The following is an 11,162-nucleotide window of genomic DNA, read 5'->3' as shown; positions in this document are numbered from 1 at the left end:
ACTCCTCTATTCCTGTAAACCCCCCCCCCCACTCTACAGGTAGCTCCTTCTCCATATTGTCTTTCCACAGCTCCGCAGGTTGTTCCTCTCCTACTTGTCCCCCTCCCCAACTCAAAAGGTGACTCCTCCCAATACTATTCCCCTCTATCAAATCCTCTAGCCTTTAACCCTATAAATCCCAACCCCGCTCAGCTCCCACTCCCCCCCTCCCCCGCCGCCTGTCTGATGTTCCAGGTCACGTGCTCCCCGACTCCCCTAGGTTCTGGGGAGGGTGCTGCACAGCACGGGAAGGGCGGGGCGGTTCCTCGATGGCACGAGGGGAGTGGGAGGGGCGGGGCCGCAGAGTCCGTTGGGCGCTGGTCGAAGGAGAGGTGCGTAGGGGGAGCGCTCCGCAAGTAAGGGGCGTGGCAGGGCTTGAGCGATTTGGGGATGCTGGAGCTTGGGTGGGGTCAACGCTGGTGGGTCGTCTCTCTGCAGAGAAGGTGTGACTGGTCAGCAGAGAGAGGACGTGACTGGTCAGTTACTTAGCAGAGAGAGGATGGGACTGATCGGCAGGAAGGGGGTGTGACCGGTCAGCAATGGAAAGATGCGACTGGTCAGTTACTTAAAGAGGGTGTGAATGACGGGTCACTTAGCAAAGAAGAGGGTATAACTGGTCGGGCAGCAGTGAAAGATGTGACCGCTCAATTAGCAGAGAGGGTGTGACTGATGGGTCAGTGAGCCGATGATGTGACTAGGGTGCTTAGCTTGTGGTCTCGCAGGTAAGGGACCTGGGTCTTGTTGGGCCACTGGGCCCCCTAGTGGAGAGAGGCTGTTACTGGGCAGCCCAGGTTTGGCTTTCTAGGGAAGGTAGCCGTTAAAAGGGACCAGCACTGGGTCCTTTTTTTTTGGGGGGGGGGTGGAGAGACGTCATTGGTTAGTGCTGAGCATGCCTGGTCCAGGATTGTTGGAGGAAGGAGACAGAAATAGTACTGGTTGGGTTATGGTTTCCTGGTGGGGGACAGATAACAGATAACGTCATATTTAATGTTGTTAGCATGGAGTAAAAAGTGTGGCTCTAGAATCAGAGAAGGGACATGCATGGTGTGCAGTTCATGGATAGTTCTGGATTGGGGAGTCAAGAGACTCTGTTCAAATCCTGCCTCAGATATTTGCTGTGAGACCACGAGCAAGTCTTTGAATCTCCCCATGCCTCATTTTCCTTCTGCATAAAGTAAGGAAGTTGGGCCCAGCGGCCTCTGAGGTCCCTTCTGGCTCTAGCTGTAGGGGTTCTGTGATCCCTTTGTGTCCATAACTGTATACGAGGCACCTCAGAGAGCTGGGTTTTCCCTGGGAAATCCTTTGGTGCCCTTAAGTTGATAACATCTCTCTTTCTCTCCCTGGGCAGCTCTCCCTGCATGTTCATGGTCTCCCTGGATCCTGGCTGGCTGGCCCACAGGCATGTCGGGAGATAGGAAAGGGGAAGACGCCTTGGGTCCCAAGGATGTCCTGCTCTACTCCCCTGATGGTAGCCCCTTCATGGAGGAGCTGCAGCGGGGCAGCTCGGTGTTGAGTTGGACTTGGGAGCAGAGTGCAGCCTCCTCTCCAGGGAGCCTGGAGCCTGAAGCCAGTCAGAGCACACTCCCTGGAACAGACTGTGAGGATGACAGGGACCCAGCAGAGAAAGCCCTTCAAGACTCACAGATGATGGGCAGGGGCACAGGGCCCGAGGCCTGTATTCTGGACCCAGACGGCCAGGCCCAGGACCTGGGTGAGGACTCGTTGCTGTTCCCAGATCTTCATGTCCAGCCACCTCTTGCACCAATGGAAAGAAAAGCACAGTTCTTAGAAAAGCTTCACGTGGCTTTGCATGACATCTTAGCTGAAAACTGGGGGAAGAAGCCCGGCCACATGGTCCAAAGTGTCAGGTCTACAGGAAATGGGGAGAGATCAGTGGAAGCCGAGAGCTGCCCCGACCTCCAGGAGATCTCTGGAGATGGGCTGCTCAGGGAGGGGAGTCCTCCAAGAACCCACCAAAGTCCCCCCAGAAATGATGAGGAGAATCCCCCTGAAATGAGATGGCTCACGCCAGTGGCCTTTCCTGAGTGTCTCTCTGAGGTGTGTGAACAGGGCATCTTCTCTCGCCTGGCCCCAGAGCAGGAGACCTGTGTGGACTGTCCTCTGGATGCTTGTGAGGTGGCCAAGGAAGGAGAAAAGGTGAAGCGACAACAGCCCAATGCCTTTGCTCTTTGCCCTAGGGTGGCCCTGGAGAGGATAAACAAGAAAAGCAGGTTGTCCACCAGCTTCAGGGAGGTGAGGAAGAGGAGGAACCCCGGGAAAGAAGAATCCTGGAGGAGGGACGAAAGAGGCCCCGCGCCGACTGCAGGTGGGGCAGACCCCAAGACTGCGGAATGTGCCTTTCTGAACAGCAGTGGGGAGACTAGTGGAGAAATGGGAGGTGTTGCTAGGAGCACCCTAACTGCTGAAAGAGAGCCTAAGCTCGCAGGGAAGAGCCAGATGTGGCCCTGCCTGCAGCGAGCCCTCCCCACACAGCCTGTCTCCTGTTCTCCCCATGGCCCCAATGATTCTCTAGGGCTCAAGGGAAGTGGGGAGCGCCAGAGAGGCACAGTGACCGCTACTTCAGCTGTGGAGGCACTGAGTCCTCCTGGGAGGCCCGCCATACCCAGAGCAATGCCGGTCTCTAAGACTTCCTGGAAAAGTCCTGACCGGTGCCCACCAGCTACCCCCTGGGATCCCCTGGCTTTGACTTCATTCTCCAGATTATCAGGGGAACTTTCTCCAGAACATGAAGATCTTGGTTTTGCTATGGTGCCCAAGGCCGTCACTGGGGATGATGATGCTCACCTCTCAGACATTGCTGAGGAGATGGAATCTGCTGTTGGCAAAGGTGTCTCGGGGGCGTCTGATGCCAACAGGCGAGCAGTGAGGGCACTGCCTGCTCGAGCCCTAGGGCTTTCTAGGATGGAGCGGCCCCGTGACCAGGCTGGCCAGCGCTTCCTGGGAGCCAAGCCTTCCTCCAAAGGACCCATGGCCAGTGGGGCCAGTGTGGACCATGAGGCATCCAGGAGACCCTTTGGACATCGGCGGAACCGATCCAGAGCTGGAGAGAAGCCAAGGAGCGGGGAGTTGTCCTCTGTCCAGCGATGGGGCAGACATGGAGAATCCAGACTGGAGAACAGGGCAGATCTGGAACCAGCCAGAGGAAGCAGAGGCAAAGAGGTATGTTTCCTCCTAGCCCTGGGGAGCCCTTGTAAATGGCGGAGGCCAGGCCGACGCGAAGATCATGATAAAAACCACTGGAGCTGATGTTTCTGTTGGGCTTTTTTTTTTTTTTTGGGGGGGGTGTGAGGCAATTGTGGTTAAGTGACTTGCCCAGGGTCACACAACTAGTAAGTGTCAAGTAGCTGAGGCCAAATTTGAACTCAGGTCCTTCTCAATCCAGGGCTGGTGCTTTATCCACTGTGCCACCTAGCTGCCCCTCTGTTGGGCTTTAAGAGGGAGAAAGCCCCAGTCTCACAAAGACCATGGGAGGCCCATATTATGAGGGTTCTCTTCACACAGGGCAGTCACCTGCCTGGGGTCACACAGCTGGGGCTCCTGATACCAGGGCTTCCTCTGCTACTGCTCCCCCAACACTTCTAGAGCACTTTATGGTTGCAAAGGGGCAAAGGCAGGTTACTGACTCCAAATCCAGGGTCTCCTCCATGGCAGGGCCCAGGCATCATAATCTTCCTCCTCCTCTGCACCGTACCTTCATTTTCACTTTCTGTTCTTTCTCAGGCTTTTCCTTTTCTCTGGTAGGAGAGAACCCTGACCAGGAATCGGCTGGGGGGGGAGGGGGCTGAGGGTGCAGTGGGCAGCTCTGAGTGAAGTCTTAGCCAGGGATCAAGGCCTGCAGAGGGGTCCTAAAGGGCCCCGCTCTCTGTTACAGAACTGGGTGAGAAATAGCCCCCCTGCTTGTCAGGGTGTTGAGCTCCCTCTGCGGCTGTGTACAAAGGAGGGAAGAGAGGCAAAAAGGTTAGGAGGGGGCTGTTGTTCTGCCTGTCTGGGCTTAGAGCTTGGCCTCGTCTGTCTGAAAAGAACACTGGACTTGTACTTAGGAGGGAACTGAGTTCAAATCCTGACTCAGTCCTTATTAGCTGTGTGACCTGGGCAAGTGATTTCTCCATTTGGAGCCTTAGCACTCCAGCAGAGCAAGTTTCAAGAGGTATAGGGCATGGCTAAGTCAAGACTACTGCAGGTGGCTCATCTGGGGATCGGGCCTGTGTCAGAATGAATAACAGCTGGCCTTGGGGCTCCTCCCCTGTCCTCTAACCCCTCCCCATTTTATAACTTTAAGCTACAGGCTGCCCTCAAACACCGTGATGGGGGAGGGAGCAGGGGCAGGAGAGACTTCACTGCAGAGGGGAAAGAGCCCAGGGCTTGGAGTTAGGAAGGAGCTGGGTTCAAATTCCGACTGCAGCACTGTGTAACTTGGCCAGGTGGCTTTGTGGCTCCAAACCTCAGTTTTCCCTTCTGTAAAATGAGAACAAGAATCTTTGCACCTCCTCCCTCCTGGAATGGTTGTGAGGAGTGTGCTTTGTGCCCCTATGAGTGCTGTGGGTTTGAGAGATTTGACTGCTTTTGGTCAGAGTGTGTATAAGCCCGGTGCCAGCCCCGACCAGGCGGGAGGTGGGGGTGGCCAAGGAGCTTCAGCATCAGCTGGAATTTGCCAGTAGCTGCTTCTGGCCTTGACAACAGAAAAGCAGAATGGCTTCCCCCAAACAACCTGTTCCCATGGCAACCGAGGCTCTGCCCCTGCATGGAGCTGAAGGTGGGCTCTGGAAGGAGCTGTGGGCAGGCTGGAATGGTGGGGGCACGAGGGACCGGGCAGTGGCAGCGCCTCTTAGCTAGGCCAGGCCTCGTTCTGGAAGGGGGGACATTGAGGAGAACACCATTACGTGTTCGGATCGGAAGTCCCTGCAGAGCCTTAGCCCAGGAAGTGGAGAAACGGCTCTGTTTGCTGGGACTTTGGCTAGCTCCTGGGCGGCTGTGGATGGAGGGTAGCAGGGCAGGGGGCAGCAGGGCAGCCTCATCTGCCCTGGGTTCTTGCCCGCCTGCCCTCCCTGCTGGCCTCTCCACCCCTCACTACACTGTTGTACAGATTCACATGCACCATACGCTCCAAGGCCTGGGGTTGAAGGCCCACACGGTGTGAGGGGGCAGAAGAGTGTGTTTCAGTGGGAAAAGTCAGGGGAGAGGCCCCTGCTTCATTAGGGATAAGGGCATACTCTGAAGCTGACAGACGTGGAGAGAAGGAGGCTCCTGGGGGCCTGAGGGAGGTGGAGAAAGGCCCGTCTCCGGCTGGGGGAGCAGCCATTCCCATACTCCAGCTTGGTGTGTATGGGGGAAACGGCTCATCCGGATGGGACCAGCCCTGTCCCTGTACTTCCCAAATAGGTTTTCTCCTGGGAAAGGGTCCTAAGGTAGGAGGGTGGCAAGGCAGCTCCGCCAGGCTGATGGTTCTCCGTGCTGCTGGGAACCCAGCCTGTCTGGTTAGGACACACCTGTTGTTGTGATGTTTAAATGCTGGGCTCTCCTTTGGCATTTGCTAACATTGCTGATACTCCTTTCTTCTGTGTGCACCTGCCTCTGTTTCCCAAATGTCTTCTTCCCTTTTTCGATTCCCTCTCATCTCTTTCCTGTGCCATCATCTGCTGCACGAGGGAGGGAATCTTCACCGGGCTCTGCTTTGAAACAGGGCAGACAGCTGGGGGACCTTCAGCAAGGCTACAAGCACAGGAACATCAAATGTTCCTCAGTCAGAGACTGGCTTTAACCAGCCCACGATTCTGTCTTAGTAACAGCAAAAGGCATTGTGGAAAAGTGTGCTTGTTGCATATGACCTCACAGGCAAAGGACATTTCTAGTTTCTCTTAAAAATCCTCAGTACGTGGACCATTGTTAGAGTCTCCTAACTGATGTTTCTTCCAAGCTCCTCTGTCTCTAGGCCATTCACAAATTGCCTGAATGATCTTCTTAATGCCATTCTAGTCATGTCACCTCCCCTCCCAATAAAACCTTCATTGGCTCCCCTTTGGGTACTGAATAAAGTATCGATTCTTCTTTCTGGCCTTCAAGATTTTCACAATATGGCTCAAACCTCATACTGCTCTGCGTCCATGAAACAGAACTCTTTATCATCCCTTGTTCTGTTCTTCCATTTCTAGATGTTTGTTCTCATCCCCATCCCCTCCCCATTCCCATCGCTGCCCAGTGAAGACCCTCCCTTCAAGACCTCACTCCAGTAACCCTCCTCCATGGAATCCTCTCTGCCCCATTAGATGAACGTGATCTTTTCCTTCTCACATTTTTCATAGCATCATCATACATGTACATGCTGCCGTCAGCCATGTGATCATAAGGTGTTTTTTTTGGGGGGGGGGCAGGACAATGAGAGTTAAGTGACTTGCTAGTCACACAGTTAGTTAAGTGTCAAGTGTCTGAGGCTGGATTTGAACTCAGGTCCTCCTGAATCCAAGGCCGGTGCTTTATCCACTGTGCCACCTAGCTGCCCGATCATAAGGTTTTTAATATCAGGATCTATGAAATAGTCATCTTGATATATCCCCAGCACGGAGCATAGGGTCCTTCTGGCACATAGTAGGTATTTAATAGATATACTGAATCACATTGTGGTTCTGCCCTCTGTGATGTCATCTGAACCTTCTTTAGATTGTCACAGCTCTTGGTCCAAACTTGAGGATTCTGAGGGTCCCTTCTTTTTTTTTATTTTTTAAAATTTTATTTATTTATTTATTTTGCAGGGCAATGGGGGTTAAGTGACTTGCTCAGAGTCACACAGCTAGTAAATGTCAAGTGTCTGAGGCCAGATTTGAACTCAGGTACTCCTGAATCCAGGGCCGGTGCTTTATCCACTGCATCACCTAGCCACCCCTGAGGGTCCTTTCTAACCTGAAGACTCTCTAAGTTTGTGATTGATTTTTTTTTAATAAAGTATTTATTTATTTATTTTCCCCCATTACATGTAAAGATAGTTCTCAACTTTTGTTCATACAAGCTTTCCAATTTCAGATTTTCTCCCTCCCTCCCTCCCCTAGACAGCAGGTAATCTGATATAGGTTTTATATATATCTATATATCTATATATATATACACATAATAACATTAAACATATTTCTGCATTAGTCATGTTATAAGAGAAAAATCAGAGCAATGAGGAAAAACCTCAAAATAGAAAAACAACAGCACCAAAAACAAAAGAAATAGTATGGTTCAATCAGCATCTATACTCCACAGTTCCTTTTTTTTTTCCCCCTGGATTTGGAGATCCTCTTCCATCATGAGTCCCCTGGAACTCTTCTGTACCATTGCATTGGTGTGAAGAATATAGTCCATCACAGTAGATCAACACTCAATGTTGATGATACTGTGTACAATGTTCTTCTGGTTCTGCTCATCTCACTAATCATCAGCCCACGCAAGACCCTCCAGATTTCTCTGAACTCCTCCTGCTCATTGTTTCTTACAGCACAATAGTATTCCATTACATTCATATACCACAACTTGTCCAGCCATTCCCCAATTGATGGGCATCCCCTCAACTTCCAATTCCTTGCCACCACATAAAGAGCAGCTATATTTTTATACATGTGGGTCCTTTCCCCCTTTCCATGATCTCTTTGGGAAAAAAGACCCAAAAGTGGTATTGCTGGGTCAAAGGGTATGCACAGCTTTATAGCCCTTTGGGCATAATTCTAAACTGCTCTTCAGAATGGTTGGATCAGTTGTGATTGATTTTTTTTTAAGGGAGGGAATTGGGGTTAAGTGACTTGCCCAGGGTCACACAGCTAGTAAGTGTTAAGTGTCTGAGGCTAGATTTGAACTCAGGTCCTCCTGACTCCAGGGCTGGTGCTCTATCCACTGCGCCACCTAGCTGCCCCCAGTTGTGATTGATTTTTAACTTAGTGGTAGAGATTATGTGCCCATGACATACATATGAGGAGGAGTCCCATCTATTTACTATCTTCTGCGTGAAGGTAGATCTTCATTTGAAAAAAAAAAAAAAAGAAAACATTTGAGCGAAAATCAATAGAGGGAGAAACAGAAGTGATTTTGTCATGGGAAAATATCGCAGACCTCCTGAACAGGAGGAACTCGATCAATTTGGCAGACAAACCTGGGAGGCAGGGAGGTGAGGGAATGATGTGGTGGGAATGGGAGACTTCAGATCTCTTGATGTCTGCTCAAAGGATGCTCTCTGCCCACCACAGAGAAGCCAGAACAATCTTGGCTTGTCGTCTTGATAATTTCATCCTTTTAAAAGGTGCAGGGGAAAAAAAGATGCAGGGAATGCCAGGAAGAGATGAGAACTGGGATCTGATTCTGAGCATCATGTATATTGCTGATCCACAAGAAAGATTGCTTACTGAAGTTAAAATAGTAGGAACTAGGGGGCAGCTAGGTGGCGCAGTGGATAAAACACCGGCCTTGGATTCAGGAGTACCCAGGTTCAAATCCGGCCTCAGACACTTGACACTTACTAGCTGTGTGACCCTGGGCAAGTCACTTAACCCCCATTGCCCTGCAAAACAAAAAAAAAAACAAAAAAAAATAGTAGGAACTGTGAGGAGACATGAGAGAGAAAGGAGAACCAAGGATGGGCTTGATTTGGGGAAAGAGCTTTCAGAGGCCTTGGAGCAAGGATCAGAGCCCACGACTGTCCTTTTATGAGGGAAGGCAGCAATGACATTCTGAAGCTACAAACAGAAATGATTTTAAAGAGGAAAATGGCCAAAGAGGCCAATGTGGGTGCACAGGAGCTCATTGGGCAACTTAGATTTTTAAAGATGTAAAAAGGGGCAGATAACTAAAGGTGAATGCCAAGATGTTATGCAATTTCATATCAGGAATGAGCTGAGACTGATGATAAAAACTAAGGAAAGGAAACTAAAAGGGCTTCTTAGCTATATTGGGTAAAAGAGGGGAATCCCAAAAAGAGAAAAGCTCACTGCTCAGGGTGGATGGGATGGTAATAATGGGCAGTGGAGCGAAGGAAGGATCACTTGACTCTTGTGTCTGTTTCCTCTACCAAGGAGAATTAACACTGGACTGGAGAGGAAAGAACAGACTGGTTAATGGGAAGTTGAAACGCAGAACAGGTTAGGAGATGGAGAACACCAAGCTCCTCTTGATAAGGTCAAGTCACCTAACAAATAGAGTAAATCCCAGCATACTGAAAGAACTGCTAGGTAGGATGACTGAGACAGTGCTGTTGTTCTTGGGAAGGCTGGAGAACAGGACGATTAGGACAGGGCTGGGGAAGCACAAATGTCTCTGTTTTCACCATAGGGAAGTGAGTGGGGAGGTGAGCCTGACTTTGATTCTTGGGGAAGTTCTAGAACATGTGATTAAAAGCATGGCTTGTGAACATTTTGAATGATCACTAATAGCATGGTTTTGTCAAGAGTGGGTCATGCTAGACTAACCCCATCACCTGGAATGCTACAGAGTTTATCTAGATCACCTTAAAGCAGTTTTCAGAATCTCTCATGCTGTCCTTGTGGAAAAGATGTAACAATGTGGGCTAGTGAAGAGCACAGTTGGCTGGGGTTCAGATTGGCTCGAAGGGCCAGACCCAAAGTGGTCAATGATTCCATGTCAGTTTGGAAGGAGGTCTCCAGCAGGACTTGGCCTTAGCTCTGAGCCATTTGCCATTTTTATTAACACTTAGGTGAAGCTAACACTTAAGATGATAGCATGCTTATCAAATGTGCAGATAGCACAGAATCGGAAGGGGTACCTAAGATACTGAGTGACAGAGTCAGGATACGCAGGGATCTTGGCAGGCTGAATTGAATAGGATGAAATATGGATAAATGTAAAAAATAAATTTCTTTCTTTAAGTGACTTGCCCAGGGTCACACAGCTAGTAAGTGTTAAGTGTCTGAGGCCGGATTTGAACTCAGGTCCTCCTGACTCCAGGGCTGGTGCTCTATCCACTGTGCCACCTAGCTGCCCCCACAATCAATTTCATAAGCATAAGACTGGGGAGCTGTGGCCAGATAGTAGTGTCTGGGAACTGTAGTGGACCTCAATCTCCAAAGCATAACATGGCAGCAAAAGTGTAGTCTTAGGCCAGATTTAGCGAGGGATCACTTCCAGAACAGGGAATGGTGCTTCCTCTGTGCCAGGGACTATGCCAAGGGCTGAAGATACAAAGAGAGGCAAAAATAGTCTCTGCCCTCAAGGCAATGACATTCACATGTCCATAACCAGGTACAAGATAATATAGAGTAAATGGAAGGTAATCTGAAAGGGGAAGGCTCGAACATGGCGGGGACACTAGGAAGGACCTCCCATGGAAGGTGGCTTTGGAGCTGAGTCTTGCAGGAAGGCAGGGATGCTAAGTAACAGAGGTGAGGAGGGAGGGAGCTCCAGGCACCAGGGTTGACAGCCAGTGTAAGGGCATCTCCCAAGTCAGGAAGGGGCTGTGATCTGCACTGGTATGCTCCCATACCCAGGAAACCACAGACTTTCCAAAGACTCCAAGCCCCTCCTTTGGTCTGTAATGATTTAAGATGGAAACAAGCAAAAGAGGGAGTGCAGGCCAGGCTTTGGGTGTCCTCTTCCTGTTGTGGGAGAGAAGCAATGTTAACTGGGAATCAAGGCAGCTGGTCTTCAGGTGAGGGGACTTAGAAAGAGGAGGAAGCATCAAGCAGTGGGCAGAGGTCAGGGAATTCTGAACGGTGACAGTCCTCCGGCCCACGGCAGACATGGAGCCAGGGCCACTGGAATACTGACTGGCCCGGGCCTGAATCTCTCCCAGGGTCAGTGAGGACTGGGGCCAGCAGAGTCTTAAAGGAAGTGAAGCTACAAGGAGAGCTGGGGACAAGGTGGGAGGGATCCTAGCTCAGAGAAATAACCCGAGAAGGCCAAGGCACAGGCACAGCAGTGTCTGGCTAATGAGGAAGCTGGCGGTGTAGGAGCTAGGGATTAATGAGATAGGAGATTGTCTAGAGCTGCAATGGTGACGAGAGAGGGGAGGCATTGATGGAGGGCTGTGAATGCCAGACTAAGGCATTTAGGTTTGTTGTGATTAACAGGGAGGAGGCCATGGAGGTTTAAAACAGGGGCAGGTTATGATGAACATGCAATAGGAG

At 50.7% G+C, this 11,162-nt stretch overlaps 1 protein-coding gene across 7 annotated transcripts in view; it reads left to right on the top strand.

Moving 5' to 3' along the window:
* Window positions 1–290: 290 nt before the first annotated feature.
* Window positions 291–11,162, top strand: part of SPOCD1 (SPOC domain containing 1) — a 49,759-nt gene continuing 38,887 nt past the window's right edge. For 3 of the 7 annotated variants that reach the window (XM_043991193.1, XM_043991191.1, XM_043991186.1), the window contains exons 1-2: window positions 463–595; window positions 1,388–3,219. In XM_043991193.1, coding sequence (XP_043847128.1) covers window positions 1,441–3,219 — 1,779 coding nt within the window. In that variant the 5' untranslated portion in view covers window positions 463–595; window positions 1,388–1,440. Of the gene's footprint in view, window positions 372–408; window positions 596–662; window positions 762–985; window positions 1,214–1,387; window positions 3,220–11,162 lie in introns of those variants that run through there. The other 4 variants (XM_043991190.1, XM_043991189.1, XM_043991188.1 and 1 more) reach the window with 4 other exon arrangements.

This window comes from Dromiciops gliroides, chromosome 3 (assembly GCF_019393635.1).
Source record: "Dromiciops gliroides isolate mDroGli1 chromosome 3, mDroGli1.pri, whole genome shotgun sequence".
Classification (NCBI taxonomy): Eukaryota; Metazoa; Chordata; class Mammalia; order Microbiotheria; family Microbiotheriidae; genus Dromiciops; species Dromiciops gliroides.
This window is presented reverse-complemented; position numbering and strand designations above follow the sequence as displayed.